The following is a 24,056-nucleotide window of genomic DNA, read 5'->3' on the forward strand; positions in this document are numbered from 1 at the left end:
GTAGCGCTTCAAGGACTACTGACAAGCTCCATGCAGGTGCTTTGTACCTCTCAATGGGGCCCGCCTGTGTAATAAAGCCCTTGAACAGATCGGAGATTGTCGGGTCATCCGAAATGTTTTTGTCTAGGCTTAGTTTGAGTACAGAGTTGATCGCCGATTTATAGTTTTCTACTGTCCCCGGTTTCAACTTTTTTTCGTTGATCAAATAAGAAAAAAACTCCGCTACTTGGGGCAAAGAGGGATAGAGTGGATGTATATCCCCTGCAAGACACCAATTACGAAATTTTTCCCAGTGGTATTGATACAATCCATTTGAGGAATCCCTAAGCCCGGCCGTCGTTGTTTGCGACACTTGGCTTGAAAACCCTTGCGCAATTCTAAATTGCTGGATAGTTTCCACACGTGAAGTTGGTACAGCTCCGGGTTGGTTGGTGTATAACCGCCGGGTTGTGTCAACGTGATTTCTTGTGGCAGGCTTCTCGGATGGTCCGTTAGCAGAGACAGCAGTAACGGAAACCAAGTCTGAGACGGCCAGTTCGGTGCCACTAGAATCATGTGCGAGTTCTCCGATTGTTCCAGTTTTTGTAACGTTCGGTGGATCAATGGAAATGGTGGGAATGCGTAACTGAACATTCCGCCCCACTCCATCTGAAGTGCGTCCCACGTCAGTGACTGTTTGTCCGGATAACGCGTCACAAAAACGGGACGTTTTTTGTTTTCCGGTGTTGCAAACAGATCTACCTGGGGTTCCCCCAACATGTCGAACACTAGGTTTACTGCCGTCTGTGACAGCTCCCATTCTGTGTCGTCGTAGGGTTTCCCCCGGGATAGCGAGTCCGCTACACCGTTTTGGACTCCCGGTATATGTTTGCACATCAGCTCGACTTTGTTTTGTGCACACCACTTTAGCACTGCTACAGCATGGTCGTTTAACGACTGTGATTTCGTTCCCCCTTCCTTGTTGAGGTAAGCTACTACAGTCTGATTGTCGGATCTTATTAACACGGCCCGGTTTTTTACCGCTTTTTTGAAGGATTGCAGGGAGAACTGCTCCGCTAGCATTTCCAGTCGGTTTATGTGAAATTTCCTTTGTTTTTCGTTCCACTGACCGTGTGCAATCCCGTCCATGCAGTGCCCTCCCCAGCCCGTCATGGATGCGTCCGTCACCAACGTTACTGTCGGTTTCGCCTTGTCCATGGGAATCCCCGCCGTGAGGTTCTTGAGGTTGCCCCACCACGGAAGTGATTCCAGAAAGGCCGGTGTGAACAGTACCGGTTTTTCGTATTTTATCCCGTCCTTTGATAGTCGCATTTTTAACTGTGCGTCTAACACTAGGCGTTGGATCGGTCTGGACTGTAGCGCCGCTCTCGGTACTAAGCCCCTCATCGAAGTTAACATCCCCACTAGTCGCATTACCTGGCGTAGTGTGGCTTGTTTTTGTTTTAGAAATGATTGTATCATTTTTTGTACATTGTCGATTCTGTGCTGGGCTGGTCGGATCATGCCTTTCTCCGCATCCAGTTCCATGCCCAGAAAGACTATTTTCTGCGTCGGTATTAATTCTGATTTTTCCATATTTATCAGAAAACCTAGCTTTAACAGTAGACTGACAGTCCGCTCGGTTGATTGACAAATCAGGTTCCGATTTTGACTTTTTATCAGCCAGTCGTCTAAGTAGGGGTTGACGTCTGCTGCGTTCTTGTGCAGTAACGCCACCACTGTGCGTAGAACTTTTGTAAACAGAAGTGGGGCTGACGTCAGGCCGAAAGGTAGGACGGTGTACTGATACGTTACACCGTTCACCACGAATCGTAACAAGCGCCTGCTTTCTGTGTGTATTGGTATGTGCAGGTAAGCGTCGGTCAAGTCGAGGGACGTCATCCAGTCCCCTTTTTGAATTGACGCTCTCACTAGTGCCGGAGTTAACATTTTGAACGTTTCTTTCTTCACAAATTTGTTCAACTCCTTTAAATCCAGCACCAGCCTGTACCCACCGTTGGATTTCTTGACGGGAAATAACCTCGAGATGAAAGAATTTTTCAGGTTTTGTACCCGCTGAATTACCTTTTTTTCGAGTAGTATTTCCACGCTTTCTTTCAGTATTGTTGACTGAGTAGAGCCCGGTTTCCCCGAAATACATGTTCTTTTTTTTTTTTTTTTTTGCATTTCGGTTCTTTTATCAACGGTATTCGATACCCGTGTGTTATTATCGATATCACATACGGATCGTTTATAGTTTCTTTCCACCGGGGAATACATTTCTGCAGACGCAGTGCCACCGGCGTCGAGGGACTCACCAACCCTCGGTCGCTTGTGGCGGTATACATTGACATCGCCGATTTCTCCATTTCCCCCTGGAGTGAATGCGGCGTTATATCCCCGTTTAACGTCCTTCCCCCCCTTTTTTTCCAACCTGGAGGGGAGTAGGGACTCTGCCTTACGGGTTTCTGTTTTTTCACCGGTCGATGCGTCATTCTCCCTAGGTCCACGCATTCGGCCGGTTGTTTGTTTATACGATCGCCCACCGACCTGAGGTGCGGCCGACCGTGTTTTTGTTGTGCACGATTGAGTTCCCGCCATCCTGGGCACTGAACAAAATCGCTTAATGCACGATGTTTTGCACGACTTGGTTCCCGCCGACCTGGGCACTGAACCGAATCGTTTAATGCAAGTGGTATATGTGTAAGGGGATCTGTGGTTTGATTTGTTTGACAAAAATACTCGGAGACTTGAGTAATATTTGACATGTTTAATCGCACCTTGTTTTGATACATTACCATTTTTGCTGACGTATAGTCAGGAAGACTTTTTAGTGTTACCAGTCTGTTTCGAGAATTGTTTATTCTGTCGCTGCTGGTTTTCACTTTTTCCTTTTGCCTGATTCGGGTTTGCCTTTGCGTTTCCCTTGGGCTGACCCGTAGTAGCTTGGTTAACTGGCTTCGCCTTGGTCGCGATGCTCTGTTTGTTATTAGCGGCTTGCTTGGCTTTAAAGGCGCCTTCGATCATCACACGGTTAACTTTTGCCGCTGCTTTCTCATTCAACTTAGAATTTACAGCGCTGAGTTTTCCGTCGAATAATTTGGTCCCTCTGAAATCGATCGTCGCCAATTCGTTCTTGATTTCAGCGTTGGCGGCTGTCTTTAGCATAGCGGACCAAATTGCTGCACGGCGAGAGTGTTGAATAGTCGCTCGTAACTGGAGGTGACTCTGTATTATGTCAGCGTCGACGACGTTAGTCGCGACCAACAGCGGCTCTAATGTGCTAAACAGTTCATCCTTGGTGATGTTGCCTGTTTTGAATTTCGCTAACTGAATTTGTGTAGTAGTAGTGAAAAATTCTCTATGGCTTAATGCAAGAGAAGTGTCCCAAACGTTGTTTTCCAATCTACATAGCGTTGACTGGGACAGGCAATACGGGATGTAAACTTGTGGTTTGCCGAGTGGATGTTTCGTTATACTTCCTTCGGCGACCATTTCCCGGACGCATGGCTCCAGTTCTGGTGGTTGTACGCCGAGAGGTCGTTCGTGCAGGCTGGCGTCGGTACCGACCGGTGTTTTCCACTCATCAGCGGGCGGTATGACTTTTTGGTAGCGTCTGCTCCAATCGTCCCGGTTAGTCCCCAAGAAGTCGTCCTTGGTGGCTGTAGCGGTTTTCTCGGTAACTTCACGATCCCATTTGCCTCCTCCGATCACGCGTTGTTATAGCAGCGCCCTGTGTCAGTCGGGGAGACCATGGTAGCATTGCTGAAGTCGTAAAAGTGTCCTTTTTCGGCAGTGTAGACAAACCGATCGAGAAACGTGGGGCGTCCGCCATCGGTGGAATCGGTAGAGGTAAGATTTTCTTGACCATAACCGCACCTTTCGTGATAGCATCGGAGCGGATTTTGAATTCGGGGTCCTCCTTGTCGGTACCACTCGCTGTTGTGGTTTTCGACGAGCCGGCCTCCCCCGCGTTGCTTGTAGCATCTTCAGTAGAAAAAATCACGCCTGCCTCAGCCAGTGCGTCTTCAACATTTTCTCGCACCACTGTTGTGTAGGATTTTTTCTTTTCCGCCTGGAGAGCGCTGACACTCCATGCTTTTGGTGGTACCTCTTCGTCTACTGGGTTTTCCAAAACTTTAATTTTTCTGGTCAGTAGATCCACCTTGTTCTGTAAATGAGCTATAACACTTTGCTCATTGTCAGTCTCCTTTGGACGTTTTTGGCTGGGTTCGTCTGCCAATAGTTCGTCCTCAGCGTTGGTAGGTACCGATGAAACCGAAGACTCCTCCAAATGACGTTTTTTTGGATTTCTTCTTTCCTGATTTTCCCGTTGACTTGCGTAGGCGGGAATCCCAGTTCCAAGTTTCTATCGGCCAGGCGAGGCAAACACCGCAGTTGATGTGCCCATTACATTTTCTGCCACATGGAATGCAAATACGGTGATCATCGTAAGTGAGCATCGATATATGGCACTCTTCACACTTTCGTCCGAAAGTGTTTGAATCCGAAGTGCTGGGGGATGAACGGTGTTCAACTCTCCGGTATCCATATTTTCCGCCATCTTGAAACTGAAGGCGGGCTTTTGAGTTTCGTTACTAAAACTACAATTTTTTACTCAAGGTGACTAAGTACGAAGTTCTTGATGTCCACAAGAGCTTCCTGACACACTAATAGTTCGGTGGCTGTGTTGATGGGTGGTAACAATGTATTTCCACCGCAAAAACAATGATATTTTGGCAAGCCCAAATTTCAACCGTGAATCAATCTCGTGGTTAAAAATGGAAGTATGCAAATCAGATGACAGGGGAAGGACGCCCCCTACGGGAGCTATCCACTGTTATTTCGATTTTATTTAACCAGTATTATATGATAATTGGCAATTATCCCATTTGTTTATGAAATTAAAATTTCATTAACCAAAGGGGTTAGTATGCAATACTCTGTAATAAACTATAGGGTAACCCTTGGGCTCTGGTACAGAATAACACTTGATATAGGGCAACCCTTGGGTTCTGGTACAGAATAACACGTGATATATGGTAACCCTTGGGTTATGGTACAGAATAACACTTGATATATGGCAACCCTTGGGCTCTGGTACAGAATAACACTTTATATAGGGCAACCCTTGGTCTCTGGTCAGAATAACACTATATACTGGGTACCCTTGGTCTCTGGTACAGAATAACACTTAATATAGGGTAACCCTTGGGCTCTGGTACAGAATAACACGTGATATATGGTAACCCTTGGGTTATGGTACAGAATAACACTTGATATATGGCAACCTTTGGGTTCTGGCACAGAATAACACTATATACTGGGTACCCTTGGTCTCTGGTACAGAATAACACTTGATATAGGGCAACCTTTGGGTTCTGGCACAGAATAACACTTGATATAGGGCAACCTTTGGGTTCTGGTACAGAAAAACACTTGCTATATGGCAACCCTTGGTCTCTGGTGCAGAATAACACTTGATATAGGGCAACCCTTGGGTTCTGGTACAGAAAAACACTTGCTATATGGCAACCCTTGGGCTCTGGTACAGAATAACACTTTATATAGGGCAACCCTTGGGCTCTGGTCAGAATAACACTATATACTGGGTACCCTTGGTCTCTGGTACAGAATAACACTTAATATAGGGTAACCCTTGGGCTCTGGTACAGAATAACACTTGATATAGGGCAACCCTTGGGTTCTGGTACAGAATAACACGTGATATATGGTAACCCTTGGGTTATGGTACAGAATAACACTTGCTATATGGCAACCCTTGGGCTCTGGTACAGAATAACACTTTATATAGGGCAACCCTTGGGCTCTGGTCAGAATAACACTATATACTGGGTACCCTTGGTCTCTGGTGCAGAATAACACTTGATATAGGGCAACCCTTGGGTTCTGGTACAGAAAAACACTTGCTATATGGCAACCCTTGGGCTCTGGTACAGAATAACACTTTATATAGGGCAACCCTTGGGCTCTGGTCAGAATAACACTATATACTGGGTACCCTTGGTCTCTGGTACAGAATAACACTTGATATAGGGCAACCCTTGGGTTCTGGTACAGAATAACACGTGATATATAGTAACCCTTGGGTTATGGTACAGAATAACACTTGATATAGGGCAACCATTGGGCTCTGGTGCAGAATAACACTTGATATAGGGCAACCCTTGGGCTCTGGTACAGAATAACACTTTATACTGGGTACCATTGGTCTCTGGTACAGAATAACACTTGATATAGGGCAACCCTCGGGTTCTGGTACAGAATAACACTTGATATAGGGCAACCATTGGGCTCTGGTGCAGAATAACACTTGATATAGGGCAACCCTTGGGCTCTGGTACAGAATAACACTTTATACTGGGTACCATTGGTCTCTGGTACAGAATAACACGTGATATATGGTAACCCTTGGGCTCTGGTCAGAATAACACTATATACTGGGTACCCTTGGTCTCTGGTACAGAATAACACTTAATATAGGGTAACCCTTGGGCTCTGGTACAGAAAAACACTTGCTATATGGCAACCCTTGGGCTCTGGTACAGAATAACACTTTATACTGGGTACCATTGGTCTCTGGTACAGAATAACACGTGATATATGGTAACCCTTGGGTTATGGTACAGAATAACACTTGATATATGGCAACCTTTGGGTTCTGGCACAGAATAACACTTGATATAGGGCAACCCTTGGGCTCTGGTACAGAATAACACTTGATATAGGGCAACCCTTGGGCTCTGGTACAGAATAACACTTTATACTGGGTACCCTTTGGGCTCTGGTACAGAATAACACTTTATATTGGATACCCTTTGGGTTCTGGTACAGAATATCACTTGATATAGGGTACCCTTTGGGTTCTGGTACAGAATAACACTTGATATGGACCAGTCCCCAGGTTCTGGTACAGAATAACACTTGATGTAGGACAATCTCAGGGCTCTGGTACAGAATAACACTTGATATAGGACAATCTCAGGGCTCTGGTACAGAGTAACACTTGATATAGGACAATCTCAGGGCTCTGGTACAGAGTAACACTTGATATAGGACAATCTCAGGGCTCTGGTGCGGAATAACACTTGATATGGGGTAATCCTTTGGCACTTGCATAGCAAGTGCTTAATATGGGCAACCATTGTTTCAACACAGAAGACAAAACTAACGCAATGTATTCTTGGACATAAAAAAAACTTTAATATTAATCTGTCAATCTTTAAAAGGCACTCTATACAAGTGCAACAATTTCTTGTCCCAATACTTAAAGCTTTAAATAACAGTAAAAAGTAATACTAATCTAGAAAATAAGTCTTTTTATCCACCAGTTTAGAGTGACAATAAATTAAGGCAACAAATAGAATATTCCACAGGATAATAACAATACTACTCCAACCAATTCACTGAATATCTACAAAACAATGGTTATCTTATTTTTTTTGTTTTTAAATTATCATTTATTTCACTTTTATGGAAATATCTACAAGCATGTAAATCCAATAAAAGATTTGTGTATCTTAAAGTTTGACATGATTTTTTTACCTTGCTTGCTAAAAATTTCATTGTATGTCGGTATTGCTTCTACGTCTCTCTCTAAACATCGTCACATCTATAAATCCCCCCCCCCTCATTAGCCATCTGCAACAGCTTACTCTTGTGACACTATATTTATATAATACCCAATGTGTACATTTCATTTATTTGCATTTAAATAAGTTAAAAAAAAATTTGTTACAATTCTGGTCCCATCAACAAAATAAACGCATCCACAATAAAAACTTCCGAATTATCCACAATTATTTCTTCGAAAGTCATGATTTGCATTTTATTTTCAAAAGTGAATCACAACATTTGTTTATTTGCAGCATTTTTTTTGACAAATTAAAGCTTTCAAGCGCCTTTCCTTAAAACCCTGCATTCTGAAAGAACTAAACACTTGCAGTGATGAACTATAGAGAAGGGCGCCCTCAAAGGGTTCAATATAGAGAGGAACTTCAAAGTCAGTAAATGTTTGTTGGTAAATTATTTCCTCAAATTGTTTCACTGTCTGAATGTTAAATCATTTTCAACCAATGGCAGTGCTCCAATCACTTTACCCAGTGGCTGATATAGCATCTTATGTTCTTTTTACAATAAAACGTCCGGGCAGCAGCCACAGCATTGTATAAAAACATCCAACTTCTTACTGGGCGAGTATATAATAACCATGGGCATGAAAATAGGTGAACCTTTCATGTCATGGCAGCTTTCTTAGCTTGGCTTTACCCAGGAATCAACAAGTGAGCATTCAAACGATCTGCTTAACGCACTTTCTAAGCGTGTCAAGAGCACCCTGACATCGACGTCGTTCTTCTTCCATCTCGTGTTGTGAGTGACCCAAGTCCTGCAATGTAAAGGAAGTACAGTTTTATTTTCTTTGTATAAAACACAGATTGAACATTGATACATATACACTAACATAGTGAAAATATACAAGTTTAAAGTTCCTGGAGAGTGTTCGATGGTTGCTACCACAGAAAGGGCTTATTTATTATAACCAGTTTTTGACTTATGACATACTTGTATGATCTCCCTCAGAAACATCTTACAGATATATAAAAATGGATATCAAGATGATATCAATAATATTTTGTCCAAATAGATTGCAAAAACGAAAATTTAATATTCCTTTTCACATGCATGGAAGCAAAGGCAATCAAGGAAGAAAAAAACTCATCTCTAGAAATTTATAAGACTTCTAAAATCTGACATCCTCACACTTTTAGGACATCTAACACCCTTTTCCTTTTACTACCTGTTTAAAGCAGATTCAAACCTGAGAGCTGTAAAAATTACCTAGCAGTAGTCTGTACTAATTTGCTCAGACTGAAATGGATTTTACAAAGACTGATGATAGCTTTGATGCCCTAATGTAAGACCTTCTAACTTAAATTCAGAATTCAAACAGTGGTAGGTACTTCAAAAACTGTCTCAGCTTTTATTCAAACTAAATCCAGAATAGCTGAGATAATGTCATTATAAATTGCACGTAAGTAATAACACGATTCATGTTCACAACTCAATCACACTACAGAGACAAGCAAATGTGGATGGAATCTTTGCAGCATTGTGCTTGTCACACTGTGCACAGAATACAATAGGATGATGGGTACATTTCTCCAAAGCTCTAATATTTTGGACCTCAATTTAGATAAAGAATTAAACAAGACAATTCCAATTACAACTGCAAACAAATTAATAATAGAAGACATGTTTCATTATGTAAATGTTTGATAAGCAGTATGAAAAAAATTTGAATATTTCTAGAAGGGAAAAATTATTTTATAATTGTTAATATATTTATGTTACTTAATTCATCAACATCATGACACAAAATAAATGGACCTGGTTCGGTTATAAAACCAATACACAAAACTATTACATCATACTTTTATATTTGAGAACTATTTCCACCCAACACAGCTAGAATCTTGCTGTTTTGTTTGAAATCATTTCAAGACGAGATGAGACAAGTTGTGGCCTACTTTAAGATATACTATCACTTGCCCCAAACAAGAGTGAAGTGGTTGTCTCATGGTGCCATCAACAACACACACATATACCTACCTAAACATAAAACACATAGGGTTCACACAAAAAAAACACAGTTAAAACACAAAACACTATTGGTAATTATGGAATGGGTTGATTAAACATAAGCCTCAGAAGCAGAGAGCGACAGCATGAGTTTTCTAGGGTTTTACAGAAATATACACGAGATAATACAACACAAAATTCAACACAGGATTTTGGGAGGAAATTAAACAAAACTGACATCTTTATTTTTTGTAGGGGATTTTTGTTTGTTTGACAACCATGAAGGAATTTGATTTGGTCAGCCAAATTCAGTGTATGACTGTATTTGCGTACCTTCTCTGCTTCGAGGGTGGTTCAACTGCTAGCTTGTTTTCAATAGTAGTAATACTGAAAAGCAAATGATGATATGAAACAATGTAAGGCAGCGCACTTTGAAAGAGCTGAACACATGCTAGCAATGAACAACTACACATGCAAGTCTCAAGGGCATAGCACGAGCAACAAAAAACATTACGATCACCATCAGCCCAATCCCACAATGCACCTGTCGATTATATTTCACCCATGTGAAAAAAGACAACACCATAGACAGACACACACACACACACACACACACACACACACACACACACACACACACACACACACACACATAATACATACATACATACATACATACTGTAATCTATATATAAAAGTGGGATAATTTGAAAAGGTCTTAAAGAACAACAGAGCTAGAATTTAGCTGCGTGAACAAGCCTGATTTGTAAAAAAAATTGTTAATGTCGGGCAGAAATGTCACACCATATTACTCTTTCCTTTTCATCCATTTAAAAAAAAAGGACGTAATCAGGTAGTACAAAATGAAAGATAAACATACAAAATATAATCAAGCGACATTAAATATTCATACACTTGATAAAAAAGGTTTTCATGTTTTTTCCCCATCCCCTTTGGCTCTATAGACACCTCAACCTTATAGCTGGGGAGTAAATAGTAGACACCTATCCCCAGGAGACGAGTATAACAGACTATCATCACGCTTCACGTGTTATTGTGTAAAAGCAACGTGTGATACCAAGCATGCTTTGTATACTCAAAGCGTTTGAATTCTTTATGTTGAACTGATGAATATGATTAATTATTTACAGTTCCGAACATGGTTACAAAGTCACCAACACAGGGGAGTGTAATCTATTGAAAAAAAAAAACACACTAACTCTGGATGAGTGGATTCTTGCTTGATGTATACAAAGGATTGCGAATTTATAAATCTACTTGTGTTTAATTAAATGCCTTGTTCAGTTGGCATGGATGGAAACGCAATATCTTGAACATTACGCAAAGAATAAAATACTGTGTATTTCTCAGCTCCTTAGAGAAAACCAATATTTTGTTTCATACTTCAAGAACCCTTTCCTAGTTTCTCATTTATAGCAGCAGTCAGTCAATCACCATATGAATAACTCAGCAATTGTTACGCATACTGCTTAGCAGTAAAGAATAACTTCTAGATAAACATGCTTCAAGGGTATTAAAAAAAAATTGACTATCTACATACATAAGCCAGATCTACGTCACTATTCCCTTCCTTTTTTTAGATTAACGCCTTCCTTTTCCGCTATGCTAACAAGTTTCCCTCACGCTACTGCAAAAATTCTTTATCGGTTTTTTATTACATTCTGTTCCAGTCTGTCTTAGTGAATTCATTATTTCAATGGGGGATATAGATTCCCAAAGTAGCCAGATTTAATCTCCTAGCAATGTATATACACATGAGATACATTTCGCAACTGTTGATAACACCAGGTACTGTACATACAAGGGACATATCTCAAGAATCTTAACATTGCCCACCAACATTTTCAATAAGTAAGTAACAGATATTGATATACATACGTTGACATTAATGTTTTGGCATTTAAACAACTTTTGGCATTTGAACAACTTTTAAGGAAAAAAATGGCGTCATGTGTAAAATAAGTACATCATGTTATGAAGCCATACATTCCTACTTGTAACGCTACAATATCAGATTTATTATAACTAGTAGTAATTCTTGTTTGTTCCGATGACAATTTAATAGACAATTAAATATTTCATGTGAAAAGAACAATACAATCTGCCAGTTAAACATTTACAGTGTTACGATTCCTTAGTTTTATTATTTTATTCACCGTTAGTTTTATTTATAAAATTGACAGGTAATGTTTTGGGTGCTGGTATGACTTAATTTTCACTCTTGGTATCTCCAAAATGTACGAGATAAATGCAGATAATGGCAAAAATTTTACTAACAAGGTTTTTTGGGCAGTAATGCAAGTAGGTACTCGCAACTAACTTCCTAGACCTAGATTTGCCTGATACAGTCCTATAACTTTCAGCTAAATGCAAAACTTGATTCACAATGACAAGAGAAAATGTTGTCACCAAGCAAACATGGTTTGTTTTACAAAATAACATTAGAGAATTTATGTACATTAGTTTAGAACATCTCCCATTTAGTTTTTAATAATATCGCAACTGAATTACAAAATGTACCAAATTATCTTTTTCGTTTTCTAATTCATTAATAAATTGGTCCATTTAATATTATTAAGGATAGCTGGGACTAAACAGTAAAACATGCAGTCAATTTAAAGACTCTACACATTATGGATATTTTGCTTCAAGTGAAATTTTCATCAAATAAATGAAAAACAAGATCAAAGAGGTAGTGTCAAATATCGGAAATAGCCATAAGGTCAATAATTTTCAAATACTTAAATTTGGTAACCAGTTACACATCTGTACTAATATTTGAACTCCAATAAGTTGATTATTTGCGGATTCCCTTTCTTTCTCTTTTGTCATTGTTTTAATCAGGATATTGATGTCCTGCATCCAACATGAAATAAATACATCTATGACTTCTGCAATTTACATACTGTAAAATACTTTATTTTAGCTGGAATTAATTTTCGCTGAAATGACTTTTTGCGTATTTTGTATGGAATTAATTTTCACTGTTTTCTGATGAATTGATAGTAAAATATAGGAAAAAAAGTATAATTGCTGGATTTTATTTTCACTGAATCATTCCTTCAATGAAAATAGCGAAAATTAATTCCAAGCGAAAATAAAGTATGGTACAGTATTTGAAGGCCCTGTCAGTGTAATCTTTGTCCCTGATGTCAAAGTTATGGTGTATGTTTACCTCAAAGTTAATAATATAAACTATGTAGGCCTTTGACAGGAAAATATATGCTAGTAATTAAAAATATTCAAAAAGAACAGAATTACTGCTTCCTCTCACACACATGCATAAACACATACATATCCTCTGCTACGAGGACAATGACAAAATGTATCACTACAGGACAGACAAGACTACAACACATGCAAGACATCACAGCAACGTTTTAACATGTCACCTTAAACAACAGTTTGTGGTATAACCACAACCCTTCTAAAAGCCACACCCTATACACACAGTACTTACTACATCAAATACGAGGCTAATACCGATTGTTGAACTGGCTACGTACCGACATTCTCATTCGAAGGTGATCAGCTATCCTGTTAAGATCCTGATTCTGGTTTTGTAGTCTTAGCATGTGATCTCGAAGTATCTCTCTCTCCATACTTTGCTCTATAGAAAAATAAATCATAGCTTAAAATTGGAGCACACACTGACCTGAAAGTGCTACAACACGTAAATATCAACTCACATGATCCATGTCAGTGAATTGTGTGTGTGTGCTGGGTAATTAATTCTGGGAATAATTTATTACTTTCACTCTAATGTAAAATACTTAAGAGGCTACTAATTTGTTTAGCTGACTTTACTAAAACTGCTTTTATTTTGGTGCAGGAAGCACTGCAATTCAAGACTGACGAGAAATATTACTTGCCTCTTACTCAAAGGTGTCTTCCACTCATACATACCTGCTACATGTCTTTGATATGCTTCCATAAGAACCTCAAGGCCCGGCCACCTGTACATATGTTCCCTTCCTTCATGGTTCTCTCTCATTGCACTAGGATGTGGAAGGTGGGGTGGAGGAGGCAGATGGAGAGGATGGTGAAAACCATCTCTGAGCATAAGATGGTTATCTCGTAGCATAGCACCGTCCCTAGCAACCATACTGTCTCTTTCAAGTTGTTGTAAACGTTCAATTGAACTGGAATGCATTGCTGTAGATGCTGGTGTTGCTGTTGTAGCTGCTGCTGCTGCTGCTGCTGATGAAGATGACGCTGATGAAGAAGAAGAAGAAGGTAACGGCGTAGATGGTGGGAGGTTGTGTCTATGACTGTTAAGACCTCCATTCTCCAATCGTCCCTGAAGTGAAGGAGCCGTACTTGTTGAAGGAGTTATAGCTTTACGATCACCTGAAACCAGAACAAAAAATTGGTTATCCACATTATCTAAAAATGTACTTGCCTGTGATTGCTAGTGAACTATGAGAAAAAGTAACTGACTGTTAATGAAACAATAATAAACAACTTGAAAGGTGTAACTGAAATAGGATCACTTTTAAGTCCCACAATTTTCAATGTATACATATAAATTGAAAGCAGTCCAGCTTCTGGAATTGCAGAAATGTTTTATTATGATGACGTGTGAGAACTATGTGCATGTGCAACAAGATTTATGCGTGAAATGTGAATCTAAGCCTAAACTAAAACATATCTATGAGTTTTGTAAGTTTTAGAAAGATAGAACAAAAAGTGTTGATGACAAAAATGACAGACATGGTAACCCTAAGACTGTAGAATACTATATTTTCACTTGGAATTAATTTTCGCTATTTTCGCTGAAGGAATGATTCAGTGAAAATAAAATCCAGCGAATATACCTTTTCCTATATTTTATATTCAACTCGTCAAAAATCAGTGAAAATAAATTCCATAGAAAACACCCAAAGTCTTTTCAACGAAAATTAATTCCAGCTAAAATAAAGTATTTCACAGTACATTACAATTGCATCATAAATCATCAATGCTATATGTCCGCAATAAAGTGCTTGGACAAAAAATAAAGAATTTAAAAAGTTTTTCATTTAATTTTTGATATAGCTGGTGGGGATATATACAAAATACAACATTTGTCACCCATCCAGAATTGCACATGGTTGGTGTACTGCTCAAAGTTTGAATTAAACTCACCTGCTTTTTCATTAGGATGACTGGTAACTATTTTTGAATGCTGCGTTGACTGTAACACAGATTCATGGAATTCCTGAGCAAAAGTACTTGTATTAAAAACTGGTTTTCTATTTGATGATGACGATGATGCAGATGATATAACAGAGTCTCTAGCATTAGTCCTTGACTCTTTATCTATCAATTTCTCATTATGTCTATGATGTGAAACTTGATGCTTCTGTTGCTGTTGTTGCTTGTGTTGTTGTTTATGTTGCAGTTCCATTTCTGATGGTGACAGATGATTCGATGCCACCTGTGGTTGATGTTGAGTTTGTTGATGCACGGGATGATGCGAATGATGAGGTTGCGAAGCAGCATTTGTTGCTAGGTGATGGGGATGCAATGGATGAGGACGAGGGGGACCACTGGCAGTAAAGTAAGCACGATCATTGAAAACTTGGTTCAATTTCTCCATTCTGTCATTAGGTGGTGCAATATCATATTTTTCTATCTCGTGCTGTTTGAGTAAGGCTATGCTCGGAGACACACCTACAGAATAAGACAATTAAACATGAAGACATCTATTTGCAGAAATACATGTACTGTCGCAAATGATGCGATTACGATGACTAGTAGACACTGATAACCAACACCCACCTTGTGATCCTCTATTTTCTGATGTCAATCCCAATCTTCTTGCTTTCTCAGCATCAGACAACTGTCGTTGTCTTGCAAGCTCTGAAAATAACATTAATTTTGTGTTTAGTTTTACGAGAATTTAACAAGTTCAAAACCTACCATTTCATAAGAAAGAAATTCAACTTTGGAAATTCGCATTATTACCTTGAAGACTTAAAGGGTTTCAGCAATTTAAATTCTAGAAAGTGTACTTTAGCGACTAAGGGAGTGTTTTAAAAAAGCATGAATGAGGCTCACGTATTGAGTAAGTTTAATGAAAGCAGAATCTAAATTTATCCATCTCACAGCATCACTAATGAGCACCATCATTTTTGAACCAATCACAGCTCTACGCTACTAACACTGAGCAATATCCACTCACAAAGAACGAAAAAAACTAATGCAGCCTTTCAAACTGATTGAAAATAAAATGTATAATAGATAGCCCACCTCTCCTTCTGACTGGATTCACCGTCTCAAGTCCCATCTCAAAAAGGAACTGTCTCTTCTCTTCAAAATCAGGCAGTTTTTCAAATTCCTCTGAAAGTATTGCTGCAGGTTTAAGCAAGTTTTTCTTTGGTGAAGGTGTTTTCCTTTTGGGCGGTGGTGATGAACTGGGCTCTCTATAAAGGCGCCGTCTTTTTCTTTTTCTATTCTTGTCACATTCTGTGAATGTAGTGAAACTAATTTAAGTAACATTGATAACAATGATAAGTAACAATGAATATGAACAATCACGAGTGAACATCACACAGCTTGAGTTATTATGCTAGTAGAAATGTGTACAGAGGTCATGACAAGACAGCATTTTTCACAATTAGTGCAAGATCTACTGTGACAGATTTTTTTTTTATGAACCAGTCTACACACACTTAACAGCAGTACTAGTAGACTGGTTGAGTCTTGGTCTTGTTACTGCGCCCTACTGGTTCTGGTCAACCAGTTATTGTGCACAGCTGGTTTTTGTCAAGCAGCTACTGTGCACTTGTATGTGTGCAAAATGTAAACAAGTTTTCTAAATCTAATACCACACCATCTTTATGACATTAGGCTCAGTATGTCTCTGGATTCTATGATATTATCACTCAATATTATTTGATTGAGTGATGTCATGTCATGAATGAGTAGCAAAGGTTCATGGATAGTACAGCCCATGACTCCATCAGTATGAACAAGTAATATCAAGTACAACTGTTATTACATAACCAGACGCGAGTGTCAAAACTACATAGAAATCGTAATTATACAGAACAATGCTTATATGTTATTAAACTGTCATATTACTGTGAAAAAACAGTTCTGTTGCACAGCAGTGATAGAAAAAACCATGTCATCATGCAATACATATCAGTATGTTAATTTCCACTGCCTACCTTCTTTTTGAGTTTGGGTTGCTAGTCCCAGGATTCCAAACAACTCCATCTTTTTATTTGAGGTATCCAATTGTATAGGGGGTCTGGACGTCAAGTTTAACATCCGTCGTCGGTGCCTGGCACGTCTTGTATCCTCGTCGTTATCACTATCGCTCTCCTCACTGTCACTAGAGAAGTAAGTTCCATTGAGTCGAGCTTCTCGTCGCTTTTTTTCTTCCATATCCAACGTACTTACGACATTTTGGTCCCGTTCCTCTTTTCTCAGTAAATTATTATGTAGTTGGTAAAGTTCACGAAATTGATGCGACTTATAGAATTCGTTGAGATGGTAGTTAAATTCAGCGTGCGGATGATCATAATCATACTGGTTCAGATGCACTTCCTTTTCAGCCCTTTCCAGCTGATTTACAACTTTATGTAGTTCTGATCCCTGCTGCTGCTGTTGCTGTTGTTCTTGTTGAGGATGATGGTGACCCTTATGTGCATCAGTAATACTACCACCAGACCTGTCCTGATCATGTGATCGTTCTTTGTTTGTGTGTGCACGTTCAAGCAGAAGTGATGCCTCGTATTCATTAGGAGGTCTCCGATCATAAGTATATTGACTGGGCTGTTGATGGTGTTCCATGTGGTTCATGAGTCTATTTTCACCAAATGGTAGTTTATGTTTCCAGGGTTCTTCAATGATTGCTTTTGATGGTATTAATGAATGTGGTTGGTGAGGCTCTCGCTTTGGGAAATCTCGGTCATTTCTGAGAAAATAAACAATGAAATGTTACTTCACATTCATCATACAAGTTCTCTAACTGAAATAAACTTACAGTATTAGAAGCTGGGAAGGAAGATTTAAGTATATTTGTTATTTGGGAGAGCAAAAACAAAACTAGGAGATAGGGCTAGTGCATGACAACACAAGAGTAGACGGCCATTAGGCAGGTATGGAAGCTAATCCCCGTTTGCCATGCAGGAGTGCATACTCAAGGTACTCCCCCTTAACAAAACCTAAGAAAAAAATAGCACACATTTAAATTGTGGAATGTGAAAATCAAAAAAACTATTCATCAACCCATACTGGATGTGTAACTTTACATTACTCAGGATTTGTACCTCTCAGATATACTCCTGTCTTGCTGCAGTAGTGCTTCTCGCTCTCTGTGGATAATGTCTCTTTCTCGATGCCCATGGTCATTTTTTTTGATATGTGGATGCCGACCCAAATGCTGAAAGAGAAACATTGGATTAATGATACAAATATAATAAAATATATACAGCATAATGTACAGCATAAAGCCAACGAGACCGTACTCAATTAAGCCTTTCTTCTCAACATGCAAACCAACGTGGCCAACATTGACATGCTTTACTCCACCTACAGAGGGCGCTGTTCATCACATATCAATTGAAGAGATTTGATCTCATACCTGTTGTTGATGCAACAAGTGGTGGCGATAATGTGACACGTCATGTTGTCTCTCTTCCTTCTGCATTCTAAGCTGTCTCTGCTTCAGCTGCCATTTCTCTTCCTGCTCTAGCTTCTTCAGATGCTGCCTCTGGAACATTTGAGCAGCTGATAATGGGTCCTGAGCTGACGTACTTCCCTGATCATAACTATTTCCTGAAAGAATCACGAACAGAAATATTCAACATTTGCATCACGCATAAAATACAAAGAATTTGAAGGTTAAAAGAAAAGCCCACATATAATTTAAAATATGCTCATCCTTATTCCAGAATTGGTCTCTGAAGGAAAAACTGCAGATTTGTAGTCAATTATATTCTAATTGTAAGTGTATGTAATGCATCCAAAAACATTGAGAGTGGATTTCCCATAATTAAATTACACGGTGAGCCAAAGAAGTATGACTGCTTTTACTTCCTGCTACATCTACGACATAAATAATAAATACTGGCAATACACATAATCCAATGTCAAGGTTGCTTTTAATTTATTTATAATAAATAGACCAAAAGTGCTGGCGAAGCACATAATAATATAATTCAAAAGCAATAACAAATACAGTCTGGTGTTTTGTTAAGCAACATGTACTGAACCAATCTGCAAGCACAATCACTCCACAGGGACGAGTAGGAAAATGGATTAACTTATCTCCTCAACGCAGTAATGGAAATAAGAAACTCACAAGACAGTGCTTGTCGTACACTAAACTATACTGAATCTGAACAAAATCTATCAAATATTCTGCTTCTGAAAAACAAATCACCAATAATGGTGTTTATTTAATTGTAACTGTAACAGACAACCAATTTGGATTCATCAGTATATGAAATATCATCACTTACTCTCTTTGTTGCTACACCAGATTCTAATACCCTTAGGAATGTTTTTTTTATTATTATTATAATTCAAGAACAAAGATAGATATGATTGATTCAGCCAGCCAGTCATTCGATACTTTTCTTTGTTTTCAGACCCCCAAAACAATCTAATTTCTAATCATTATCATCCATCAAGATCAAATAATTTGTGAAACTCTTTGAATAATTGATGTGCTTATTGAGCAGACAACGGCACATTATAATGAAGTTACTGAAAATAAAAAACACATCATTCTTAAGAGTAAATTTTGCGGACAGCAAACACAAAAGGATTTCATTATGGAAACACGGCTGCAGTTCCCTATGGACATGATGCGAGTATTGGATGAGTTTAATTCTATTCATGCGATGGAAAGCAAGTATTGGCGATTATTAGTTTGTTACATAACAAAAACAATTGGAAACAGAAATGTCCGACACTTACAAATCTAATTATAATTATTGTACTTACTTTCAGGTGAATACACATTCCTGAGATGTACTGCCTTATCATTCACTATGGCAACTTCCTTGTCGACCTCTCTGTCCTTCAGTGTTTGGCAACGTGCCTCTTCAAGCTGCCGCTTACGTTCTCTTTCAGCACGTTCTACCCTTTCCCGTTCCTTCTCACGCTCTCTTTCCCTTTCCTTCTCTCGTTCCCGCTCCCTTTCTTTTTCCCGCTCCCTCTCTTTTTCTTTTTCCCTTTCCCTTTCTCTTTCTCTCTCCCTTTCTCGTTCTCTTTCCCTCTCCCTCTCTCTTTCTCGCTCTCTTTCTTTTTCTCTCTCGCGCTCTCTTTCTCGTTCCCTGTGTTCTTGTTCCATTCTTTGCCTGGGGAAGGAGAAAGAAAAAAAGCTTAAGCTAAAAAATAATATTTGGATTTTGGGGGAATCAGATAAGATGCAGTGGAGAAAATGCATTTTACAACAAATGTAAGATATGTATGTGGTGCAATTACAAAGCATCGTGAATATTTAAATATACAACAAACCCTTGATTTAGCGAGGGGAAATTTTTAACATTCACTAAAAATTACGAAATTTTTTAGCAGGAAAATTTTCCCATGGATTTGGAGATTGAATGCGACTTTCTCCTCACTCGTGCCATGAAAAACATCAAAACGAGACAAAACAAAGCAGCAAAAAACAAAATGTTTACAGTATGTCATGTATATCCACATTCCAGACACAACAGTAAATTAACAGGTAAACATTTAAAATTTAAAAAAAATTCAGGCTACGGTGTAATTAAAAGATAATAACCCAAATTAAATGAATGTCTCCTCTACTAATGAGATAATTACAATTTAACGACGTCAAGACAGGTTTGGCGACATTGTCAAGAATATTAGGAAATCAGTCGTCTGAGTCACTGTCACACATATATGTTTTAAAATTATCTCCACATTTTATGTCACACCACCCACCCACTCACAATTTTTAATAAATAATTAATTAAATTTGGAAAGATTAATACAATGATAGGATGTTTTCAGTTGTGTAAAAAAAAACGTTTAAACGACAGTATAAAAGCGCTTTATTGAACAGAGCGGCTGTAAATATTTTATTCTTCATGTTATAAAGTTGATTATTTTGTAGAGGGAGGGGGGGTATAATTTAGCTAATAGGTTTTCAAGGGTTACCCTGCATCACTGCCATTTCAAGCGTGGATTACAGCGTTGTCACGCCTGAATGCCACGTGGTATTAAAGGATGAGAGTGTACTTTCAAATCAACAGAAAAATTAGAAGCATGGGTCTCGTGTAAATGAGACGTGTACGTAATGAGGGCTCCATTAGAAATGCGTGTGGGTTAATTGAACATAAATTGATTCCTTCTGCAACATGTTAACACTTTTCCAGCTTGAATCAATTTGACCTTCAGGAGATTTACGACTTTCATGTATTGCAGACTTGAATGAACGTGCCTCACTTCTGGAATATTAAAGCAAGGGAGTCGTCACCTGCGCATGCGTAGATGGGCATAGCGTGTCATTGTTTACCTATGAGCCTTTGTGTTTTCTGTGCGCGTTGTTATCGTTGGCTGGAACTCAATTCCCATGCATACGCAAGTGACGACCCTCCCGCTTTAATAAGCATGCTATAGGGGTTGATACATTTAAAGGGAAAGTTGCTAATCCCTTAGTTGTATCATTGACATAGTAATGCGACTTACCTATCAATTGCTAACAGTGGAGATGGAACCATTTGGGGTCGGCCACCGGGTGAGGTATGTGCCAGTCCCAAGTCATGTGGATATCTTACTCCCGGATACTGGAATGGCATCGCTGGGTGATGCTGTGGGAGCATCTGTCCAGGATGGTGTAAATGTAGGAATGGTGGTCGAAGTCCAGGAATGCCATAACGATCATAGTGATCCTCCAACCTTAAAAAAGGAGAAGAAGAAAAACTTGATAACTAATCATGATTATAGCTTAAAATTTTTATGAATATTATTAATATTTTGAGCTAAGACAAATGACAAAAAATAGCAACAAGTACAGTTAAACATGCGTCTGATGTGACCACCCTTTCAGCAATATTATTTGCAGATTCAGCTTTGTAATTAAGAATCTGAATAATAATTTGCATTCCATTTATAAAATTATTTTTTTTATTTATTATTTATTTACTGAATCTTATTTTATGAGGGTAACCTGGTAAACATCAAGATTTAAGCTTATCTTCCCCAGGGTCTTTCAATTAGTCTAACAAAACGGTTAAAAAAATACAGTAGCATAAAACAAATTTTTAATTTCTTTAAGTCAAACTTATTTATTTTGATTTTGAGGATCAACTCAAATAAATGTGGTTAGTTACAACAGTAGCATTTTATCTCTCTGGTCATGTCAAATGTTTGAGCTATAGATCTACAAAAAAAAAATCGTTATACACAGGTTTGACTGTATATACAAAACAGAACAAAAATTAATAACAAATTGAAAATTCCATCTACTGGTATTTAAAAAAAAAAATAATGAAAAAAAAACATGCTTTTGCAGGCAATTAGTAACATTTAGATAACATGTGTTATTGAAGACTAAATTAAATTAAATTGGCTGACAAGGTTTGATGAGTGTGAAAAAAAAGGGAAATTCAATGAGCACAGAGGGTAATGTTTCTGGAGTGAATATAACTCAAAAATAAAATATAACGTTAGAAATTTTATGAAAATATAATGAAATAATTATACAAGCTATATATTGCAGATTACTTAATAATACACACTGTAATTCAATAAGATGGTAAATTAAACATGGCTGACTGATGACTGTATTTGAATATTGTTAAACACACGAACACAGTAGACAGATCATTATCCAAATACGTGAAATGGTAAAATAAACATATTTGTATCTGAAACTGACGATCAATTATTCATTTTTATTTGTTTAAAGAATTACCAGAACGCAAACAGACAGTCAAACAGTGGATAGTAGTGACCCCAACAAAGACGAGACGACATGCAAGTTGACACACATACACGATTCACTGGTTGTAAAAAGAAAGCTTGCAAGCCACAAGGAGTAAGGAAAAATTTGACTATTTTTCACAGATGTCCTCAGGTCTAGAAGAGACACAGTGAATTAGGTGATTTCTTGACAATTTATTTTCCAATATCGATACACACAGCATTTTTTGTTATTCTAAGATCAACAATAGAAGATTAACAAATTAAAGGTTAGGTATCCTTTTATGTCTTTCACAAAACTGATTAATAACGAATCCTGGCTGGAGCATCACATATTTCTTTCAGGTGAATCCAGGAGGGGAGGGTAAAAATAAAATAAAATGCATGAGGTCCAGCAAAGCTTGAACAACCTACTCACCTAAATGGGGGGTACTGGAATGGGGGTTGATGAGGAAGATATGTCGGAGGGTACTGGAACCCGCCAGGATGATTCAAGTCAAAAGACAAATGATGAGGCTGCCGCACCTCCTCTCCATGCCGGTAGGGCTGAAATCCTCTGGGTGCTGACAGCGGGGACATCTCCTCCTTCCTTGCGTGATGAGGGACAGGTCTAGAAAGACATCAAGAATAAAAACCATTAGTAGGCGAGAAAAAAAATGCTTGTATAGTGACATATGGTTCCGAACACAGACAAAAATCGTATCTCTAATAGTTAATATTCTCTGCATTACCCTCCAGTTATATCAATATTCAGATTCCGGGGCTTCTGAAATCATGTCAACACTTCATACACATTCAACACGTTTTCTCGATTATAATCCACCAAACAAATTTTATGTTTGCATATATCATAACTAAACACAAATCTGACATAGATAATTCTGTATTCGCAGATAAAATAATTGTACAATGAAAGACAAACAATGTGTAGCAGCTTGGCATATCGATATATCATAATTTGACCAACTCCACCCCAAACGACCTCACATGCATTAATATTACATGATACTTAAGCCATAATGAAAAAAACGCCTCCTGTTCCAGAACATTATTTTAAAAACCACATTAATCTCATCTTGAAATTGAAATAATGAGTTATTACACTGATTATGGATTCGCGTCACGGTTACGATTCCCTATTACTAATTTCTATGCCATATTGGTCGATTCATCTCGGCTATTACATTTTAAGGTATTAAGTGTTATAGATAATGTTACAAATAGTAGAGGATATTCTGAATGCAACTCGTATAACAGGTTAATACACTGTTGAAGGAGGTATATAATATCAGCATGTAAAAAAAATCATTTGATTTCAAGATTATAAATTAAAATTCAACGGAAATTTAGGCCCACACTAAAAAACACATTATTTCATAAAAATGTATCATATGAAAATTATTAGAATTCAAAATTCAATACCACAGATGGCTTAGCTTTGGGAGTTGGTTGAAAATACCTTACCACACCCTTTACCCGCAGTAGAAAAATTGTTATTATGCAAATGAGCACAAATGTATACATTGACAGTAGAAATCCCATATATTGGTAAAATGAACACAAATGTACACATTGAC

General features: G+C 38.4%; 1 protein-coding gene across 5 annotated transcripts in view; it reads right to left on the reverse strand.

Annotated features, from left to right (window-relative positions):
* Positions 1–7,180: 7,180 nt before the first annotated feature.
* LOC100377779 (genetic suppressor element 1-like) overlaps positions 7,181–24,056 on the reverse strand; it is a 61,089-nt gene continuing 44,213 nt past the window's right edge. For 4 of the 5 annotated variants that reach the window (XM_085500266.1, XM_085500265.1, XM_085500268.1 and 1 more), the window contains 12 exons: positions 22,898–23,089; positions 21,244–21,453; positions 19,546–19,901; positions 18,179–18,372; positions 17,865–17,977; positions 16,758–17,509; positions 15,835–16,050; positions 15,364–15,444; positions 14,728–15,255; positions 13,507–13,950; positions 13,107–13,210; positions 7,181–8,386 (listed from right to left, as the gene is read on the reverse strand). In XM_085500266.1, coding sequence (XP_085356392.1) covers positions 8,291–8,386; positions 13,107–13,210; positions 13,507–13,950; positions 14,728–15,255; positions 15,364–15,444; positions 15,835–16,050; positions 16,758–17,509; positions 17,865–17,977; positions 18,179–18,372; positions 19,546–19,901; positions 21,244–21,453; positions 22,898–23,089 — 3,286 coding nt within the window. In that variant the 3' untranslated portion in view covers positions 7,181–8,290. Of the gene's footprint in view, positions 8,387–9,912; positions 9,967–13,106; positions 13,211–13,506; positions 13,951–14,727; positions 15,256–15,363; positions 15,445–15,834; positions 16,051–16,757; positions 17,510–17,864; positions 17,978–18,178; positions 18,373–19,545; positions 19,902–21,243; positions 21,454–22,897; positions 23,090–24,056 lie in introns of all 5 variants that reach the window. The other variant, XM_085500267.1, reaches the window with a different exon arrangement.

The sequence above is a fragment of the Saccoglossus kowalevskii genome, chromosome 6, assembly GCF_978046115.1.
Source record: "Saccoglossus kowalevskii chromosome 6, keSacKowa6.1, whole genome shotgun sequence".
NCBI classification, from domain to species: domain Eukaryota; kingdom Metazoa; phylum Hemichordata; class Enteropneusta; family Harrimaniidae; genus Saccoglossus; species Saccoglossus kowalevskii.